At 60.8% G+C, this 21510-nt stretch overlaps 1 protein-coding gene across 1 annotated transcript; it reads left to right on the forward strand.

Annotated features, from left to right (window-relative positions):
* Positions 1–556: 556 nt before the first annotated feature.
* SLC25A29 (solute carrier family 25 member 29) lies at positions 557–12727 on the forward strand. Its single transcript, XM_044230787.1, has 4 exons — positions 557–747; positions 6584–6627; positions 11553–11636; positions 11938–12727. The coding sequence occupies exons 1-4, from the start codon at positions 714–716 to the stop codon at positions 12685–12687; spliced, it is 912 nt and encodes a 303-aa protein (XP_044086722.1). The 5' UTR covers positions 557–713; the 3' UTR covers positions 12688–12727.
* The last annotated feature ends 8783 nt before the right edge of the window (positions 12728–21510 follow it).

The following is a 21510-nucleotide window of genomic DNA, read 5'->3' on the forward strand; positions in this document are numbered from 1 at the left end:
CAGGTCGCCGGGCCCAGTCCAGTGCGAGCACACCCCGCCTCCCGCTCAGCTGACCCGTCGCGCGCACGCCGGGAGGTTCCCGCCCCGCACAGGCCGCGCTCAGGCCCAGCGCTCCCGGGCCCGGCCCTATCGTCCCGCCGCCGCGCGCACCGGGCCGCCTCTCCCGCCCGGAACGGCGCGGGCGGGCGCACGAAGCACATTCTTTGTCTGCGGCGCCCGTGCGCCTCCCCCGCCCGGTGCGCCTCCCCCGCCCGCGCGCCTCCCCCGCCGGGTGCGCCTCCCCGCCCGCCACGTCCCCCCACCCCGCCCGCCCCGGACACGCCCAGCCAATGAAGCGCGGCGACGGCGCGCAGGGCCCGGGGTGTTGTCCGCTCCTCGCCCGCCCATTGGCCGCGCTCTGCACCCCGCGGGGCCCGGCCGGCAGGCGCGAGGGGCGGGGCGGGCGGCCCGAGGTGAGGGACCACGGGCTGCGGGCGGACAGCCGCGAGGGCAAGCTAGCGGGTCGGCAAGGGTCGTGCGCTGTCCGAGGAGCCGCGCACTGAGCCGCCGCCGCCGCCCCCCGACCCCGGCCGGCCCCGGGCTCCGCGCCAGGAGGCGGCGGCCAGGCCGAGCCCCAATCCCCCGTACCCGGGGGATCCCCGACGGTGACCCGCCCGGCGAGGGGCCAAAGGAGAAGGACGAGGAGGAAGGGCGGCCTCACCGGGGACCCGGCAATGGCGCTCGACTTCCTTGCTGGATGCGCTGGGGGTAAGGAGGCGGCCGGCTCCGGCGCGGGGTGGGAGGCCGGCTCACCTGCGGGCCCGGGGCCCCGGCGGCCCACCCTCGGGTCGGGGTTTCATCGCCTGCAGAATGGGGGTGACAATGCTCTCGTGTCACGGGGCTCTCGCGGGCGTGAACTGACAGCAGGCCCAGAGGGCGTCTAGCGCGCAGTCCGCGGGGGCACGCGTCGTTCAAACCCTCGAGGCACGTCCAGACGAGAGGTCTGGGGCGCCGGGGCAGCACGGTGGCTTGCAAGGCGGGGACTCCCAGCAGGATGCCCCACCGCCCCGGGTGCGCTTCTAGCCCGAGGCCTCCTGCGCATCTGCCTCACCGGCGCCTGCATCCCCAGCCCGCGCCCACCCGCATCAGGGTCCCCTCCCAGGGCCGGAGAAGTTTGGGGTTGGCTGCACCCTCTTCCCCCCCAGATGCCTGGGAGGGGCTAGGGCCGCAGGACGACCCCCTAGAGGGCTGGCCTTGGAGGGCCCTGAAGGGCGCCGTTCGGACCCCCAGGCGCCGAGTCACGCTTTGGCACGCCGCGCCTTCCTACGCCGCTCGTTGAGCTGCTGGGGGGCGACCCCACCCAGGTGGCGGCGTGGGCCTGACACGCGGCGTGGGCTAGCCCCTGTGCTCACGCGTGCGTGTCACCGGGGTGGGGCCTCTTCACGCGCGCCGGGCTCCTAGGGCCCTCCCCAAGCCTGTGTCCCCCAGAGAGCGGCAACCACTGTGCAGTCCTGGCTCTGCTGTGGGCCACCCGGGACACAGGGGCGGCCGCTTCCCTGTTGTGCCTTGGGGTTTCTCTGCTTTTACTGGGAGAGCTAATTCACTCGATTGGTGATAATTGCGAGCCAGGTTTCAGTGCAGGTACTCCGCTCCGAGGTGGCAGAGTTGCGGGGGCGACACCCCCGGCGGGGTCCTGCGCTGACGGGCTTCTCTCCTCCAGCACCTGTCTGCTGGGGTTTGGCGCTGGGCTGCCTGGAGGCAAAGGAGGGACTAGCAATGGCCTCTGGATCCTGAGCTTCCTGCTCTGGGCAGGAGGAGACTGGCAGAGAAGAGAGCGTGCCAGGGAAGTGATCTGTGTGAAGAGATTTTAAGAACTTCTAGACTGTTACCCAATCAGGCTTCAGGAAACCCCTGGGCTGGAGCCTGCTGAAGGGGGAAAACCCCAGAGCTTTTCATAAATGGGTGCATTTCTCCCAAGCCCAGGCCAGGAAACAGGAGGGGGCGGGCAGCCTCTGCAGATGCAGCTCTCAGCACCCCTATCCCCCCCACTGTGACCCCACTTTGCCTTTCCTGTTAGCCTCCTGTGGCTGCCCCTGCCCCTGCCCCTGCAGCTCCTGCTGGGCCCAGGCCCTCCTCTACCGCTCCCCCACCAAGTGATGGCTCAGTGAGGGTGGGCTGCCCCATGGCTTCCCAACTTCTTCAGGAGTGTGAATTCTTTTTTTATTTTTATTTTTTTTTAAGATTTTATTTATTTATTTGAGAGAGAGTGAGGGAGAGCGTTGAGAGGGGAGACGGTCAGAGGGAGAAGCAGACTCCCCATGGAGCTGGGAGCCTGATGTGGGACTCGATCCTGGCACTCCAGGATCATCACCTGCGCCAAAGGCAGTTGCTTTACCAACTGAGCCACCCAGGCACCCAGGAGTGTGAATTCTTTCCCCAGAGGGGCAGGATTCCTTCTGATTTCTCACGCTGCAGGGTTTGGGGTAGCACTACTCATCATAAGGCCAGGCCTGCACAGGGACTCAGACACACGTGTTCAGTCACTCAAGGCTCTTGCTCTTAAAGAGCCCCTCCTGGAATGCCTTCTGTCCATCCTTACCAGGCCCACCTAGGAAATCTCGTCCCAGCTCCAAGGTTGGGGGTAGATTAGAGTCCAGTACCACACCCAGCTGCAGGCGGCAGCCCCCGCCCCCAAGGCCTTCCAGGGATCTGGCCAGGGGCTGCTGGTAAGCCCCACCTCCCTACTGTGCTTGTGGAAGCCTGAGTCCCCCAGGATGGAAGTGGCTGCCACGCTCTTTGTGAGGGTCATTGCCCCCCCCCACCCCCGATCATCTGCTTTTTTCTTTCTTTCTTTTCTTTTTTAAATATTTTATTTATTTGACAGAGAGATAGCACAAGGAGGCAGAGCGAGAAGGAGAAGCAGGCTCTCCACTGAGCAGGGAGGCCGATGCGGGGCTCCATGTGGGGCTCGATCCCAGAACCCTGAGATCATGACCTGAGCCAAGGGCAGAGGCTTAACCCACTGAGCCACCCAGGTGTCCCTCCTTTCCTGCTTTTATTTGACCCAGGAGAACTCCTGCGTCAAGTAATCCTGGTCTTGAGAAGGGGAGGGACTAGTGGGACAGTGACCTAATTGTGTCCCCTGCCTGCCTTCTGGGTCCCTGGCATGGCTAGCCAGGGACCATGCGCGGGTAGCGCTCCCACCTCGGACCCCTGGGCCCTCAAGGCCCCTGCCCAGTTCCTTCGCCTTGGGATCCTTCAGGCCTGCAGGCCAGGGCAGGGTGATGATGGTGCTTCCCTTTGGTGGCCTGGGGTCCCTCTAGATTCCGATTCCTGGGCGGGAGAACAGTAGATCACCTCTGATTGGCTGAGTGTCGGGTCACTTAAGCTTCGCCTCGGGGAGGTGGGGCAAGCACCTTGATTGACAGCATCTGGGTGCTCACGTGGTGGGACAGTCTGAAGGCTTGCCTGCACTCCCCACCGGGGGTCGATCCCCGGTCTTCAGCCCACCCACCTGCCCTGTGCTCTGAGTGGAGTTCTCCATGCCCCAGCTGTGGATAGGAGGAGGTGGGGAGAGCAGCTCCATGGTGGGGCGGGGAACCCTGCCTGGGGAGGGTGGTCCCCTCTCCCACCCTGGAGGGGCCATGATGGGTGCCTCTAAGAGTCCAGCTTATGTAAGGCAGTGGGGCACTGGCTCTGGAGGCAGAAGAAAGGGTCCCCTTGTAATGCCCCAGTGACCTGTTGGGGAGCTGCTGTGGCACAGCTTCCTGGCTCTCAAGGTACTTGTGAGGTTAAAAGGACAAAGCTTTGGGGGACTGGGAGGCTGGGATGGAGGCAGGCCCCAAGGCCCTCTGGGTTCCTGTGAATGGGAATGTCCCAGGTGAGGCCCAAAGCCCCTCCTTTGAGGGCCATGAACTGAGCCTCTGGGGAAAGTAGGAATGCAAGTTGCTGCCATTGGGGAGGCCTTGCTGGGGCCTCCCAACCACCTGGTGGGGTGAGGGGTCATCCCAGAAGCTGATGAAGGCTGGTCTAGAACCTGAGCGGGTCTGGGGCCAGAGGCAGGAGGGTCCATTCACGGGAAGGGGACCTCCAGCATTTCATGTGTGTGGTTCTTGGGGACCCCACAACTAGGCCTGGGTGACCAGGGCATGAAGGACCAGAGGGGCCCACAGCTGGAGAGAGAATCAAAGCCAAACAGCACACCCCAGCCAAGTGTGAGGTTTCCAAAACCCCAGGACATCAGTTACAGCCCCAGAAAGTAAATTCTAGAACGAGGCTGTTCAAATTTAGAAGATTCACAACACGACAGGAAAAAGAAGGTGGCTTGCAAAAGATAGAAACAGTGTGTCTCAAAAGACAGAGACGCAGGTATAGAAGTCTCAAGGGACAAGATGTCTTGGGGATGCCTTTTCGTCTTGCTGTGAATGTTAGGGATTCCAGAAGGAGAAGGATGAATACGTAAGAGTGGAAATTTTCTGTGATAAGAAAAAGGCCTGAGTCGTCAGAGTGAAAGTGCTGGTGTGGTACCAGGCAGGGTTACTTTAAAAAAAAAAAAGAAGAAGAAGAAGGCGACACACCCTTGGCATCTCAGTGACGTTCCTGAAATCTACAGATAGAACCTCAGAGGCTTCCTGGTTGATCGCATATGTTACTGACAAGGAGAAGAAATGCAACAGGCTTCTCAGCGGCAGCACCAGGAGCCAGAAGATTCTGGGGTGTTGGCCTCGGGCTGAGAGCGTCACCAGAGCACAGGACCCTGGCTCCCCAACAGTGTTAACAAAATAAATTTTGCAGAGAAGCAGGAATTCAGAGGCTATCATTGCTATATTTGTTACCTCCGAGAAAAATAACCCAGAAAGGCAGCAAGCAAATGGCACTTGATCAGACTAGAGACCCGCAGGAGGGGGTAGAGGTGAGGACAGGGGACAGTTCTGAGTCTGTGGGGTCTCTGGGTGTGGGAGAGTTGGGGATAGAAGGGAAAGCTACTGGGGTGGGGAGCTGTGGGGGCAGAGAGAGCCTTGGGGGCGTGACGGTTCTTATCCTGTGTCTACATAATAATTCTAAGTGTTAGAAATAAGAAGTAACCTTTAGCTGAACTTAAACGTTAACAAGCAGGAGGCGGACGAATGGCAGTTGGCCTGAGCAAAAATGTGGAAAAGGAAAACGAGTAAAAGAATTCATTCACATCAAGTAAGATGAGTCAGGTCAGATGTCCCATCTTGGCAAAATCAGAGACAGCTTCAGAAGGGAGCAGAGAGCAAAGCCGAGCGGTAGCTTGTTTCCAGGAGTATGGACACAAAGTGGTAGGACCAGGTTGGAAACGAGCCGTGGTGAAGCTGTACCAGGCGCACAGAACCAAAAGGAAAGCAGGAGCGGCAAAGTTAGTAGCCAACACCGTGGATTCTAAGGCCCAAAGCATTGAACGGGATGGAGAGGACCCCCTACAGTGATCACAGGTTAGAAAGCGGCTGCATAGTAATCCCGTCTAACCTCGGGGCGCCCACCACCATGATACCCAGCCCCAACAGGGGGCAGGAGAGATGAGGGGTTGAGGAGGAGGGCCCCGGGCCCAGAAGTTCTAGGTTCAGATCCTCACCCCACCAACTTATTAGCTGTGCAGCATAGACATAGTCTCTCAGCCTCCCGTTCCGCACCTGTAAAATGGGCTAATAGTCCTTTCTTTATATGTGAGAGGGAGAGTTACTACACATGCAAAATGAACAACAGTGACCCCAGGTAGAAAGGTTACCGTTTGTCGCTCAACACATAGCACCTGCCTTCATTATAAATGCCCCAGCAGTAAAAAGGGAACCTTAAGACATTCCCACAGGGAATTCTAGGGAGGAAGGTGTGGGAGTTGGTGCACGGGGCAGGCCACCGCACTGAGCCTCGTGACTGGGGAAGCAAGGTGCCTGCCTCCCAGGGACAGTTGCCTGAGAACAGCACTCGGGACTCTGAAAGGCGCAGGAGCCAACTTGGAGAGGGCGCCTTTGTCCTTCCAGGTGGGGCTGGGTTTGGGGCCTGGCTTGGACTGATGCATATCACCTGATCACAAAGTCTGGCGCTGACTCCCTGGGCAGCAGGTGACTCCCCTGCAGGGAAGGGAGTGGTCAGCCAGTGTCTGTAATACCTTGATGCCTCTCCCCCGGCCCTGGGTCAGCCCTGCAGGGTGAGGGGGTGGACAGTGAGCCACAGAGCCCCAGTTCCCTGTGAGCTTGGCCAGCTGCTGAGTGGCAGACTGAAAATTCAAATCTGCGTGATTCTCTGGCCCCAAGTCCAAAACCCCTGGGTCCCCCGCCATGCTGGGAGGTGTTTGCACGGGGAGACAGCTGTTGTCAGTCAAGTGCAGGGAGCAGCAGGGGAGGGAGAGACACCAGCTGTGAGTTGGACAGATCCTGGGTTGTCCTCAGGGATGTCACCGTCTTAACCCCACTGCTCACGCAGACCTGAGGACAAAGGTGCTCAGAGGCGCCTGCGTACAGTAGGCGCCTGTAAACGTTCTGTGTTCCCACCAGGCGGCTCCCATGCGGTCCTCCAAGCCGGAAGCCCCCCCCACTGCAGATCTCTGAGGCATCTGGGTGACGGTCCTCCTTTTTCCCTCCAGGTGTGGCAGGTGTGCTCGTGGGACACCCATTTGACACGGTCAAGGTGAGTGTCTTGTCCCGGTTTTACACTCAGGTCTTTGTGGAGGCGCAGACGTTACACAGAGGCCTGAAGGGCTAGGGCGGCTGGAGGCCCCTTTCCAGTGACCAGGGAACCCCCGCGAGGTCTTCCCATAGGTTCTGGAATAAAGGTGGACTTAGGGTTCTGTGACACCCAGGTGGACGGCAGCGTGTCCGCTTTCCTTCTGGGTCTGGCCTTATACCTCCCAGCTCAGAGCTGAACTTGGAGGTCCACGGTGAGCCCTGAGCCTGAGAGGCCGAAAGACAGGCTTCCCCTTGCCCAGAGCGGGGCCTCCTCCCTGCAGAAGCCCTCCAGACATCTTGAAAGAAAGAGCATTTCAGAGAGAAAATAAGGACAGAAGAAGCGGAACTTGTCAGTATTTCCCATGAACATGATCTTCTCTGAACAGTAATCCCCCCGGGCGCGAAACTGAGCCATCGGTTGCCAGGGGCTGGTGTGCGCGCGCGTGGGGTTCACGGCTCCAGCGTGTGGCCCAGGGTGGGCACTCCTCCCACGGCTCCTCCTCCATAAACTGTCCAGATCCGGGTTCTCAGAGGCTCGCAGTGGAAACAGAGGAGGTCTGTGTTGTCCAGCTGCAAATTCCCAAATAGAATGTTCTCCATGTGGTTGGGGTTTTAAGTCCTGAAACAAGCCAGGTCTGGAGTTTTCCTTACAGGCTTCCTCCCGGGGAATCAAGGCGAGCTGTAAGCATTAGGGCAGCAGGCCAGACCCCGTGACCCACTGTAAACACTGAACTTGGCAGTGCCTACAGGGACAGCGAAGGCAAGGATGTCAGCCCGAGCGGAGTTTCAGGCCACTTCCTGTCCCCTCTTTTTCCAGTGGAAGTCAGGTGGTCCTTGGGCAAGGAAAGGACTCGGGCCCTCAGGGCTGGGGTTGCCTTCAGCGTGGGCATGAGGGCCTGGCTTGATGTTTTGGCTCTGACCTGCACATGTTCTGCCTGAGGCCTTATGCGGGCCCAGGCCCCCTGCTAGCCCATCTGCCCTGTGACCTTGGGCCAGCTGCTTCATCTCAGGGCCTAGGCTTCTCATCTACCAAGTAAGGCGCTGGGCAAGATCACGGAAGCCCTTGTGATGCCGGGCGCTCCACGGTCAGGCTGGGCTTACGCGGAATGCTGGTTCTGCAGAGCACAAATCTATCCCATCATCCGCAGTTTCGGGAGAAGGCCGAAGGACCAGGCTTTCTTGCCACATGGCAGCCCATGTCCCTCCAGAGCCTGCCGAGAACCCGTCTGCACAGCTGCCTGGGCACTACGGGCCTGAAGCCTGCCCCCAGGCCAAAGCAGCCCAGCCTGGCACCGGCCCCCACTCTGCTGTGTTTATAGCTCGTGGTCACACGTCGTAAATGCCTCTGTGTCCGGCCAGACAGGGGCTCTGGATTCACTTCGTTAACCCCACATTACAGGGGCCATGCCTCTCTGAGCCACGACTCGGCCCTCAGCTAGCCCCGCTCCCACTCCCCCTCCTCAGAGCCCGCAGGCTGGGGAGGGCTCTGTCCTGGAGTCCCTGGCTACTCTGAGCTCCTGGGCCATGGCCATACCCCGAGCACTGATGGGGGGGGGGGCTCTCCACCCCACAGGGCTCCTGTCCCTTGGACACCCCTGCCCCACCCTTACCTCGCCCACGGAGGGTGGTCTTTGAAGAAATCCACTGGTGACTTCTTTTGGCCACTGCAGTCCACCAGCATGACATCTGGGGAACCTGTCTTTATAAACCAGGGTTCTTACAAATAGGGCAAAACCTGCCCCCAGGAATCCCCTCTGTCACCCAGCTCGTGACCCCTCTCACGGGGCTGATCAGGGAACGTGCTCCTTTGCTTTAACTTAATGCTATGTCACCAATGGCCTTACTTTTATTTTTTCAGATTTTATTTACTTATTTGACAGAGAGAGGACAAGCAGGGGGAGCAGGCGAGGGAGCAGGCTCCCTGCTAGCAGAGAGCCGGATGCAGGGCTCGATCCCAGGATGTTGGGCTCACAACCTGAGCCAAAGGCAGAAGCTTAACGGACTGAGCCACGCAGGCGCCCTCCGCAATGGCCTTAATTTTTACTGGCTCTTTTCCAGGTAGAAGAGCACCTTTTTTTTTTTTTTTTTAAAGATTTTATTTATTTATTTGACAGAGAGAGATCACAGCAGGCAGAGAGGCAGGCAGAGAGAGGGGAAGGGAAGCAGGCCCCCGCCGAGCAGAGAGCCCGATGCGGGACTCGATCCCAGGACCCTGAGATCATGACCCGAGCCGAAGGCAGCGGCTTAACCCACTGAGCCACCCAGGCGCCCAGAAGAGCACCTTTTCTCATACTGACAAGGCCTGTTTCCCATTCTGTACACTTCCTCCAGGATCCCCCTCCACCATTGTGCCTGCCATGGGCATGTGATCTTTTTTTGAAATGAATTTCATCATCAGGCCTGTACACAGTTCTTTGGTTGGCTTTCTAGTACAAAAGTAACATACGTTGTGAAGAAATTTTTAACCATTACAGAAACATAAAACTAAAAAGGAAAAAAATTAAAAGAATCCTTCATAGATCCTCTTCCCCAATCCTTAGTGAATTTTTTTTTAGATTATTTATTTACTTATTTGACACAGAGAGAGCACAAGTGGGGGGAGGGGTAAACAGAGGGAGAGGGAGAACCAGACTCCCCGCTGAGCAGGGAGCCCGATGCGGGGCTCGATCTGAGGACCCTGGTATCAAGACCTGAGCCAAAGGCAGACGCTCAACCCAGTGAACCACCCAGGCGCCCCTCATTAGTGATTTCTGCTGAAAAACAGAAATGTACACAGACCCATATATATTCCTTGTGCTTGGCAAAAGTGGGATTTACTTCAATAGCTCTACTGTTGTTTTAACCGAAATCTGACACATAGAAAAGTGCACGCACGCCAGGTGCATGAGTCTGTGAATCATCTCATCGCGAAGCACATGTCTGCGGAGAGAACAGGGTCCCCAGGAGGCCCCCCCCGCCTCCCGTCCCCCCCTCCCCCTTCTGCCTGGGACAGGACATTAAGCAGGGTCACTGAGTGTAAAACTACTCTCACCGGGGAGTGGCCATCCCAGGGCAGGGGAGGGGCTGGGCCCTGGGGGCTCTGCACCTGGGTGTGATGTTGACATTTTATGTTCCTAGGGGCTCTCTGCTCGGGGAGCAAAAGTGTGACTTTGCTGTAGACAAGCATAAGCCTCACCCTGGAGAGCTAGTCAGTATAGACCAGGGGAACCTGACCCTTCTCTGTCCCTGCTGATCCCAGACCCCGGGCCTGAACCACACCCCGCCACACCTCTCCTCCTCTCGACTGGCAGGGGACAGGGAGGGCGTGAGGTGAGCTAGGGTCCGGCACGGGTCCTGGGGTGGGCACCCAGGTGGGGCTGGTGAAGAAAAATCAGCTCCTTCCGGACCAGAGGGTCTTCATGTCGGGGGTCTCGGCCGGTGGAGAGCTGGGAGCTGCGGAGACCACGAGCCACCATCCGCGTGTCCCGCAGTCGTGGTTTCTGCTCCCGTGGCCCGTTTAGTGGCTGCGTGAGCAGGAGAAATGGCCCACCAGAAACCCCAGAACATGGGAGGGAAGTGAAAAACCTCACATGGCGAAAACAACCCCAGCAGAGCTCAAGGGGGTAACAGGTTATGAAGTCTTAAGGTGTTAATATGTTACAAACACCTTGCTCAAGTCCTTTTGTTTTTCTCCACTGAACATGCACCCCTCCCCCACCAGGTCCTGGCCGAGCGGGCAGCCAGGGTGGGACGGGGCGCTGGGGTGACCCGCTGCAGGGTGTGCTTGCTTGTCAGCTGCTTCGCAGAGCAGCGGCTGCCAGCTGCAGAGGTCCTCGTGTGCCCAGATGGTGCTTTTGTGTGCTTCAAAAGCATTCTTCTGTAAGTGCATCTGGCAGGGGAAGGCTCCTGCCCGCCACCTCCCCTGCTCTGACCCCGACCGACACAGCGAGCCCACTCCCATTACTCGAAATGACAGGCAACCCCGGCTGAGGTGCAGACCTCTCTGAGCCTCAGTGTTCCCATCTTTGAAGTGGGAGGGCGGGTAATTCCACCCACCTCGGCTGGTGATTCCCGGGTTAGGCCCTCCGGTGCTGCCAGCCGCGAAGGGGTGTTTGTGCTGGGGCCCTGGCTGTGGTCGCGAGTCAGCCGCTGGGAACCGGACTTAACCCAGCTCACCCCCCGTCCGCGTGACCTGGATTCTGAGGCCCACTGTGAGGCCGGGCTGTCTATCGCAGAGATAAGCTGTCAACAAAGAGTACTTTCACAGTAGGAGGTTCTGGACTACAGGGCTCCAAGGGCAGCTGGGCATGAACCCCCAGGTCCCGAAGGTGGTGACGTGGTCACAGGGGAGGCGATGAGCTACTCTCCTGTCGCTGCTTTAACTCAGGACCACTGTCCTCACACTGTCTACCGGCAGAAAGCAGGAGTCCCTCGGAGTCCAAGGCTCACTGCTTTTAAAATCCACTGTGGCACTGTCGGACCCCAGGGGAAGTTGGGTGATGGGAATTAGGTGGGGAACCCCCCCGGCATTGGCCACGGTTTGCCACCAGGACAGTGGGGAGGTCTGGGAAAATGCTTTGTGTCCCAGTGTCCACACATTGTGCAGATGCACGATGCAGCGAGAGGCTCTCTCTGCCTGTCTGAGAGCTCACGGACCCTCTACCGCTCTGCAGCTGGCTGTCTCTGTGGCCATTTGCGCACTGATACCCTCCCTCAGGAGGCACAGACACCCGGCCCTAGCCCCACCCTGGACTTCCAAAAGCCACAGAAAGCTCCTTGGCTCCCTGCCTCCAGCATGCAGCCTTGGGCCTCCCAGAGGGAGCCTCCTTGGGCTGTCCTCAGTGCTGGGGCAAGGGGTCAGGAGCTCTGGCTCGGCCTGCTGCCTTTCACGGCGTCCTGTCCCTGCAGGTGCGGCTTCAGGTCCAGAACCCGGAGAAGCCTCAGTACCGAGGGACCCTGCACTGCTTCCAGTCAATCATCAAGCAGGAGAGTGTGAGTGGCCTGGGCCCAGGGGGTGGGCGGTGGGGAAGCAGCTTCTCGATGCTTTCAGCCCAGAGGGCAGATCTGAAAAAAGAAGGGGGGGGGTTGGGCACAATGGGGACTTGGGAAAGGGGAAGGTGCGAGTGCCCAGGCCTCTGCTGTTGAGGACATGGCTTCTGGGAGAATTCGGCTCGGTCCTCCGGAACGCGAGGGGGTGGGCGGGGGTCGCGGGGGTGGGGGAAGCGGGCCGGGCAGCCGGAACCGGAGAAGGAGCGCGCCTGACGCGCGCGTGTGCCCCCGCTTCGCCCCGCAGGTGCTGGGCCTGTACAAGGGCCTGGGCTCGCCCCTCATGGGCCTCACCTTCATCAACGCGCTGGTGTTCGGCGTGCAGGGCAACACGCTGCGGGCGCTGGGCCAGGACACGCCGCTGCACCAGTTCCTGGCGGGCGCGGCGGCGGGCGCCATCCAGTGCGTCATCTGCTGCCCCATGGAGCTGGCCAAGACGCGGCTGCAGCTGCAGGACGCGGGCCCCGCGCGCCCCTACCGCGGCTCGCTGCACTGCCTGGCGCACATCTACCGGCGCGAGGGCCTGCGCGGCGTGAACCGGGGCATGGGCTCCACGCTGCTGCGCGAGACCCCCAGCTTCGGCGTCTACTTCCTGGCGTACGACGTGCTGACGCGCGCGCTCGGCTGCGAGCCCGGCGACGCGCTGCTCGTGCCCAAGCTGCTGCTGGCGGGCGGCACGTCGGGCATCCTGTCCTGGCTGTCCACCTACCCCGTGGACGTGGTCAAGTCGCGGCTGCAGGCCGACGGGCTGCGCGGCGCCCCGCGCTACGGCGGCTTCGTGGACTGCGTGCGCCAGAGCTACCGCGCCGAGGGCTGGCGCGTGTTCACGCGCGGCCTGGCCTCCACGCTGCTGCGCGCCTTCCCCGTCAACGCCGCCACCTTCGCCACCGTCACCGTGGTGCTCACGTACGCGCGCGGCCCCGAGGCCCAGCCGGACGGCGACGCCGCGCCCGCCGCCCCGTCGGGGCCCGGCCTGGCCCAGCCCTCCAGCCTGTGAGGCGGAAGCCCGGGTCGCCAGCGGGCCTGGGCGGGGGGCGGGATGGGGGGTGCGGGGGCGCCCTTGGCCGCGCCCTTGACGTCCGCGGCGGCCTCCGCCCGGAGACCCGGAGCCTCCTGCCCGCACTGTACGGTCACCGAGCTCCGAGAGGACGGCGGGTCAGCGCGGAGCCTGGCGCTGTCACTTGGGGTCTCCCGGGGTCGCCGCCGACGCTCCAGCCCTTGCCTGGGATCCGGGCCACTGCCACCGCGGGGTCTTCGATGCCGCACCGATGGGCCATCCAGCGGCTAACCTCACGTCCCCCTGGCAGAGCTCTGGGGGCACTCCTCGGCAACCTGTCCGGTCTCTGTATTAGGGACGAAGAGGCAGCTCCGGGTATCTCCTGGTGTCCCAGAACCCAGCACTCTGCTGATGCACTCCAGCTTCTCCACGTGGCACAGGGGGAAGTGCCCCTGCTGGTGACCCCATAGTAGTCTAGGGGCTGGGCTGGGGGACCAGGCAGGGGCCAGTGGGAGGGAAGCTCCAGGGTGAAGTCCAGCTGCGGGAGGGGAAGGCTGGGCGCCCTGCCGTCCTCAGGCTGCCCTTCTGTAAAATGGGGACATGGGTCAGCCACTGTGTAGGGCTCTGGCTGCTGGCCGGGGTTCCCTAAGCTGTGCAGAAGAGTCTTCAAGGACATGGGCACAGGAGGACCCCCACTCCCCAGCAAATGGTGTCTCTCCCAGCGATTCTCCTCATGCTTGGTGTTCCCATGAGGCCACGAGGGAAGGGCCTGTTAGTGGACACGGTACAGCGTGGCCGTGTATTTGCACAGGGAGGAAGATGCTTTTGCACAAGTTGGAGGTGACTGTGGCCTCCTTTGCCCTGAGCGGGGCTCAGCCTGTTGGGCAGTGGAATACGGTCTCCCAGGAGGCTGACTAGGGTCAAGGAAGACAAGACTCCTACCCTGTTCACGTGGTGTCGTTGTGTAGAACCCACTGAAGGAATAAAATATTCTTTGTTTTCTTAAGAGTGAAGCCTTGTTTATGTCCATTCCCCACCCCCTTCCTGGAGTCAGAAGGGCCGGCTTGGGGGTCTGTGCTTTCCGGCCCAATGGCAGCTGGAAGTGTGTGACCTGGGCACATGCCAGCGTCTGTCCACACCCTCAGTTTCCTCATCTGCAAAATGGGGCTGACATAGGCATGAGAATGAGGGGAGTAAGCTCACAAAAGTGCTGCGCAAAGTGTCAGCCGTTCGGCACATGCTCCTCAGATGTCTGTGGTTTCCCGGGAATGAGAGGCCTGGGCCCTGCTCATCCTACACCTGGGCAGGCCAGACAGTGTGTGCTGTGAGCTTTTTGGGGTACGGAGGTATGGTCAGGGTGCAGAGGGACACTCACTGAGGCCAGGAGGGGAGGTCTAAGTGGAGCTCTCAGAGGTGAGTGGATCTTTTTCCGTATGAGATTAGACCTAATCCAGCCTAAGAGGTCCTGGAGGGCTTCCTGGAGGAGACCTCGTTTGCCAAAGAGGTGTCTCTCACTGTGTGCCCACCCTCCCTGCTGCTCACCTTCCTGGAGGCAGTGCTGGGTACCCCGCGTCTCCATAGGTATGGGCCTGGTGTCTTTCCTTTCCTTCCCAACTCCCACTTTAAGGGAGGGCAGGAGAGGGGGAGCCCCCAGCTCTCCAAGACGGGCGCCGGCTCTCCTGTGTCTTTGCCTCACCCCACCCAACCTAATGCCCTGCATCCACTTGTGACATTGAGCTTGTCTGCAGAAGCCGGCTGGTGACCCCAGGGTCCCCTCCCTGGAGTCCCAGGCAACAGCTCCTCCACCTGCGGGATCGCCCCGCCCCCATCTCTCTCACTTCTTCCTCTGAAAGAGCCGGGGCAAACGCTCCAAACCTGGGCCCCCATTCCCGCCCCAGGTGCCGGTGGCGGAACATTCCCAGCGAATCAGGCAGGAAAGATCGGGAAAGCTGTGGGTTTTTTAATGAATTGGGACATCTTATTTTCTGCCGATTGGAATTTATATTTATTTGGAATAAGTAACATATAAATGTGTTTTAAAAAAAAACAAACTACAAATATACACGGACGCAGGCGGGACAGGTTCCCACCTCCCTGGTCGGTCGGTTCCGGGGCCGGGGTGGGGGTGGGCGCTGACAGCTCTGTTCTGCGCTTTTCCCTTGACCGTGAACTTTCAGGAGTTTCCCAGAGCCGCCATGACCAAATCCCGTATGCCCGTGGTGCAACCTGACGTTAATTTTCTTGACGGTCTGAGGCCAAGAGTGTGGGATCCCATGGCCAGTAGTGGCCGGTGGACCTTGGCTGGGAGACATCGTGCTCCAGGCTGCCCCCTTGGACACCTGTGTCTCCTGCTGTTATCAGGACACTGTCACTGGCACATGGCCCAGGCCTCCTCTAGTATGACCTCAGTTTGAGCACATCTGCAAAGACCCTGTACCTGGGCTGAGGACTTCAACCTTTCTGGGGGACACAATTCAACTCACAACAGTGACCTTCTCCCTGATGAGTGGGTTCTAGTTGGCCACGGTTTTGTTAATAGTTGCATGGGGTCTCGCCAGATAAGCGCTCTTACTTTATTTACCCCGCCAGGCTCGGTACAGTCCTCCTGGAGGTATCTGAACTCTCAGTGGGGCCGCAGCCCATGGGGCCACAGCGGGGACAGTGGGGCTGGAGCCCCGCGACCAGATGGAGTGGAGTTCCACAGGCGGAGGGTGGGGGAGGAGAAGGGCGGTGTGGGTCGTGGCCGGGGCAATGAGGTTGGAGAGGGCCACCAGGCCAGGTCACACAGCAGTGCGGAGCCTCCTAGGTGTCCTTTCCTGATGGGACCCAGAATGTTCTGGGCTTCAGCGTGTCTGGATGAGAATACCCTTCCAGACTCCCTTGCGGCTGGAGGAGGCCACGTGTCCCAGGTCTGGGCAGGGAAAGCAGTGGCTGAGGCTTCTGAGAAAGGTTTGTAAGAGGGACAAATGCCCCACGGCACATCCCGTGACTTCTGACCCAAGGAAACAGGGCTGAGATGCCCGCAGGGACGGTGAAGGCAGAGGCAGCCCTGGGCCAGTCTGGTCTTCCTCGGGGTCTCTGCCATGCATCATGGCCACAGCCAGGAGTCTGCTGGTGTTCCCCGGGGGGGGGGTAGTAGGCTCTGGTTTGTGCCTTAGAGACCCCACGGGAGGCCACAGTGGTGAGAAGAGGAGGCCTGAGTGCCGGGGGGGATGGTGCCTGAACCAAAGGGCATCTCATGGCTGGGAAGGGAGGGCTCCAGCCGCAGGCAGGCCGGAGCACACAGAAAGAAACGGTGATGGATGAAATCCCCCGCCCCGTGGCAGTTTGAGGGAAACTGAGTCAACACAGACTCTCTTCCCCCAGCTGCTCCAGTGCTGGAGGCCAGCCATGGGAGGAAGTGCCGGCCACCTCCTCGAGTGCGCACACGGGGACTGCCTGCCCTTTTATTCCCCTCTGGGCCTCTGGTGCAAGGACGGACTTGGCATTGTCCCGCTCAGCCCCCTCTCCTCACTGGCCACTTTCACGGAGCTATCCAGCGGCACTCAGAAATCCGGATCCCCTAGTCCCAGAGTGGGGCCTTCTGAGCCACCTGTAGCTAGCAGGTTCTACGAGTGAGGACAGCTCAGGCAGCCTCCACCCCCGCCCCCCCCACACTGCAGCCTTCCATTTGCAGCACCAGCTAGGGTGGGGGGAGGGGTTTGCACAGCCCTCACCACACCCCTGCTGCAGACTTGGCAGTGCATCTGCTGGGCCGTCCTTCCCTCTGCAGCAGGAGTGTCACGAGAGCCAGGATCGGCCCCGGGAAACGTGGACAGCACTGGGACCCTGGGTGCTCCTTGGTCTTCGCGTCCTTTCAACAATGGCCCCCTACCCTGACCTCCTGGCACCCACCCACCCTGGGGCTGGTGATGCTGGTGTCCACCGTGTCCCAGGCACACCAGAAAAGGGGCAGTGGCTGAGAGCCTAGCCTGTGGGGACACTGGCTCCCACCCTGTCCTGGCCACACTCTCCGGGGCCAGCTGATATCACTCAGGCTATGACGATCAATCTTCCTTCAAGGAAGGCCCCAACCCCACCCCCGCCCCGCAAGGCCACGGTGCTTCCATAGTTTCCATGAAAGTGCCACCAAATGGGAAGCCTGGCAGGAAACCTCTGCAGTGCCAAGCTGCATCTCGTCCCTGGAGCCCCCTGGCTGTGTCACCACCATGTGGGAGGGTTGGGAGGCTCCTTGGCCTGGTGGGCAGACCCTGAAAGCCTCCCTGGGGACATCTGAGCAGGTTTGGGCAGCAAAGTGGGCAGGACTAATACCTGAGTGTATGGTAGGGGGTTGGCGGGGGAAGGGAGGAGGCCATCGGACAGGCCCCACGGGAATTCTGGTTGGAATGTTGTGGGAACATTCACTACGATGGGGACACAGGACAGGGAGCACACGTGGAGGGACCTGCTGGGGCACAGGGGTTTAGCGAATGCATGAGCAGGTGGATGGATAAGGGCAGAGGCTGTGGGGTACAGGGCCCGGTGGGGTTCTGCCAGGCAAGTCAGAGGAGCAGGGGCCAAGGTAGGAGGAAGTAAAGCCAGAACAAGGGGCTTGGAGGACAATATTAGGCTTGGGGAGCCCAGGTTGAGGCTGCAGTGAGACCCTGAGGAGGCAGGAGGAGCAGAGAGCAGGACCCCAGGGCAGAGACTACAGTGGGCAGGTGTCCGGGAAGACAAGGTTTGGGAGCCCCGATGGCCAACGCAGGCTGTGGTGGGGTCACCATGAGGCCAAGAAAAGCCTGGTCAGATGGAGGTGGCCCATCCCTGGGGCAGGATGTTGAGGTCACCAGGGACGAAGTGTGGGGGCCAGTGACCAGTCATTTGAACGGGCACAGCGGCGTGTGGAGGGGCAGGGTAAGACGCGAGCGGAAATGCTCCGTGGAGGGGGACCCGCCCACGCCGCCATGCGGTGCGGCGGTCGGGGGCTTCCGGCCGCTGTCCCCCCTGAAGCCCACCGGCCCGGCCGCTCCGCTCCCACCCTCCGCGACTCCAGGTCCTGACTTCACCAGGACGGGCGTGCTCGGCCACGGGGGACCTCTGTTCGCCCTGCCTCATCTCCCCCCATCTCCGGGGGAGTCACCCCCTCGGTGGTCTGGGGGTGCACCAGGACCCTCCTGGGATGGCTCTCGCGGCGGCCGCTGGCTGGCGGCAGGAGCCTCCCCCTCCAGGACGGGCTCTCGCGGCCCCGGCTACCCTCCCACGCCTCACTAGCGAGCCGGCCTCCCGCCCCGGGCGGAGGAAGATGAAGCCCCGGGGACCCAAGGTCATGCGCGCGCGGGTCTGCGCTCCCCCGCACCTTCCCACCAGCGGTGCTCGCGCCCCTGGCACACTCGGCGGCAGGGACGGCCGCGCCGGAGGGGACCCCAAGCGTCCCCACCCCAGCGGGCCCCGGAAGTCTCCGAGCGTCCCCAGAAGGACCGGCTTCCCCGGGGTCCCGGCCGTCCCGGCCGCGCGCACGCGCACGCGCACGCGCATCTGGCCCCCCACCCCCACGCCGCGCGGCGCGAGAGCGGCCGGGAGCAGCGCCCCCCGGCGGCCGGAGGTGGAGGCGCACCCGCCGCGGCGGGGCGGGCCGGGGCCGGGTGACCCGGGAGGGAGAGGAGGGGAGGGCCGAGGCCAGAAGGCAATCGCAAGGCGCAGGACAGGCAGGAGCCCCCGCTGGGGCTGGTGTCACGGGGTCTAGTACACAAGCAACATGTAGCAGCAGGCGATGGGCGTGGGGGGGCTCGAGCCAGGTCGCTGGCAGCCCGGCGCTAGCGTCCTCGGAGCCGGCCCTGCCACCGCCCCGCCAGGTGTAAAGCGGGTTCCTTAGCACCTGACACAGAATTTGGCCTCCAGATTGCTGAATGAATGAGCGAACCTAGGAATTCAAGGACAGGGTAAGGCTTGGAAATGAAAACTGCGAAGGGAAGGGGAGGAGAGGTAGGAGAGGCTGGAGCCGTGGGTCGGGGCTGTGGCCCGGTTTCCACAGTAGGTGAGAGCTCTGGATTTTGTTCTGCGGGGTTGGGGTTGGGCTGGTCAAAGAGCCCGCTAGGAGACTGGCACGGTACAGTGACCCCAGGAAGCCGGAGAGGAGCAGCTGGGGCCAGAACAAGGGGTTGAGGCGCGCTGGCCATGGGCAGACCGGGGAGCCAGCTTCCAAGGTCAGGGCTGGGGGTGGAGGACGGCATAGTTCCTCTTCAAATAATGACAGGGGCTTCTCTGTAAGGGGTCAGAGGGGCCCGTGGCTCTCGCCCCTCTGCAGGCAGTGCTGCAGAACTCCTCCTCAGTTCCGTCTGGAGTACACGCAACCGTGTCCTCGATGCTCAACACGGTCCTGGGCCCCATAGGTCCTCTACACGTGGCCACAGCCAGCAGGAGCATAAAGGAGGGACACTGGCCTCATTGTTACCTGGGGGCGCCCGCAGAAAGCAGCTCCACAGCCCTCGACCACCTCAGTTCCTTCCAATCTAAAATCTGAAGTTGCCCACACGACTTTTCACCGCCGCCACCCCTCAGCTCAAATCACTCAGCAGTTCCAGGCCTTCTGTGGGCCCGGAACCCACCACCTCCCCGGCACTGTCAGCAGCCCCTTCTGCCATGAACAGAAAGAAGGGGAAGTCACACGAATTATGGAGAGGAAGACTAAAGCTCCCGGTGCGGTACCTCAAACACCAGGGCTCCAGCCAGGGAAGAGGAGAGCAAGGCCCCTCTCTTCATCTGCCTTTTGGCCAAATCCTCACGAGCTCTCGGTATAGTTCGTCCAGTTTCTAAGCCTATCCCCCATCAGTAAGTCCTTTCTGGTGCCGGAGCTCCCAGAACTAACACTAGGGATCATGGGCCCCAGTGCGTGAGCATGTCTTTGGGCTGTGCCTTCCGAAAAGTGGGTGATGTTCTCATTGAAACTCTGGCCCGCTAGCCCATCTTGGAGCCGCATTTCCGGCTGGTGTGAGTGGAGGCGTGTGAGTTTCCGTTCCTGCACCAGAAGGGAAGCCGGGAGGGGCTGTCCCAGGAGGGCCGGGTAGCCATCGGGCCTGGCAGGAGCCTGCCGCCAGGCTGTTATCAGGCTCCGCAGGAGGGTTGGAGGACAGAGGGACAAACAAGAACCACACGCGTTAGAAAGCTTCACAACATTATGCGTTTATTGTACTTTATAGAGCCATGTTACACATGCGTGGTGCTTCAAACGGAGTTATCGGTAAGTGTTTCTCTGGATGCAAAGCCATCTGATGCTTGATGCCTTAAATACTATAATATTTCTGCATCTATGACCTATGAGCTAAGGAAAAACCAAGGACGACAATTCCAGAAATGGCAAAGAACATTTAAGAAAAGATGTACATGAGACACAATGCTAAGTCCTTGAGTCAGGGCCTACAGAAGTTACCAGAAAGTGAATAAAAACAGAATTGTTCTATGAAAATGGCTTGACCAATCACCATCTCAGATCATAGAGCCTCACAACAGTTATGGATGTTGTAGAAAAAGGTTATTCTGTTTGGTACTGATGCCCCCTCCCCTCTGCTCTGTGTGCGGACACCGTGGCCAACAGACAGAGCGGCGAACAGAACACAGCATGGCAGCCGCCCCCTCCCCACCACATCCCGATGGTGTTTCTTATGGCGTCTGAGTGTCTTGGAGGAAAAGCAATTGGATCCAACTTGCCACTTGATGGAAAATCACTGGAACTCAGAAGAACGTGGCACCACCACACACTGGCCCACGGCAGACTCCCAGGATGCTGGTCAGAAACGGGAAGCAGGGTGACCGGCCTGCAGTAAGCTAGATTTGCCTGCTGCCCTAAACTAACAGCCGTGTTCACGGTCAACATTCCCTTCCCGTGTTGACAAGGGGAATGGAGAAGGTGCATCGACAGGAGGCCACCCACCCCTCCCACATCTCCACAGGGTCCCAGCTTAAACATCTCCTCCAGCACCCTGCTGACGGCTCCGCCCTGGAGGGGACACCGGTAGCCTTCCAGCCAGGGATACCCGACTTGTGCAGGGGCCAGCCTCCTTCTAGAAGCCCGATGCCGCTGCTATAATGGGCCTGTACTCACACCGACTTCACGGAACCAGGGAACCTGAACCCAACATGAGCAGTAACCAAGCTGGCCAAGGCCAGTAAGTTCAGGCGCAGGAGACCTAGCCAGACAGTCAACTGTGTCTGCGCACGGGAGAGGGATTCTGAAGGACCTTCTGGCAAGTCCAAGTGCCGGCCACGGCATGCATGACTGGAGCTGCAAGGAAGCAGAGCTTGGAGTCTGGGTGGCACGCACCGGCCACGGCCCGCTGGACTTCCACTAATGGCAGCGGGAGCTGCGACGCAGGCTACGTCAGACAAGCGCCCGGGTCTGAGGCCATCCGACGACAGGCGGGCCGCTGGCTACCGCAGGCCAGCGGCGCAGCCAAGGAGGAAGCCTCTGGGTGGGCCGGGGCATGGAGGGGACGCCTGTCAGCAGCTTCCGCTCCCCCGCTATACTGACCTCTCGGGGTCCTTGCTCTTGCTGGTGGTCAGGATGTCCAGAAAACAGAAGGAACTTCAGGAATCCAAGATTCGTAACACGGCTTTCCTGAGCCCTGCCAATCCCAGGCCACAAAGGAGTCAGACAAGGAGCCATCAATTCTCTCTACCTGCGGCGCGGGCGGTCATCGTCTCCCACTCAGCAACTCGGGGCGGCCAGGTGTTCCGGCGCCACGGACACACACTGTGAGGTGCGTGAGGACAGCTATAGGTTGGGCTGGGCGGGGCGGGGGCAGCAGCAAGCCCCCCGCCCCCCATCCGCACTGCGGCGACCACTCGGGC

The sequence above is a fragment of the Neovison vison genome, chromosome 13 (genome assembly GCF_020171115.1).
Source record: "Neovison vison isolate M4711 chromosome 13, ASM_NN_V1, whole genome shotgun sequence".
Classification (NCBI taxonomy): domain Eukaryota; kingdom Metazoa; phylum Chordata; class Mammalia; order Carnivora; family Mustelidae; genus Neogale; species Neogale vison.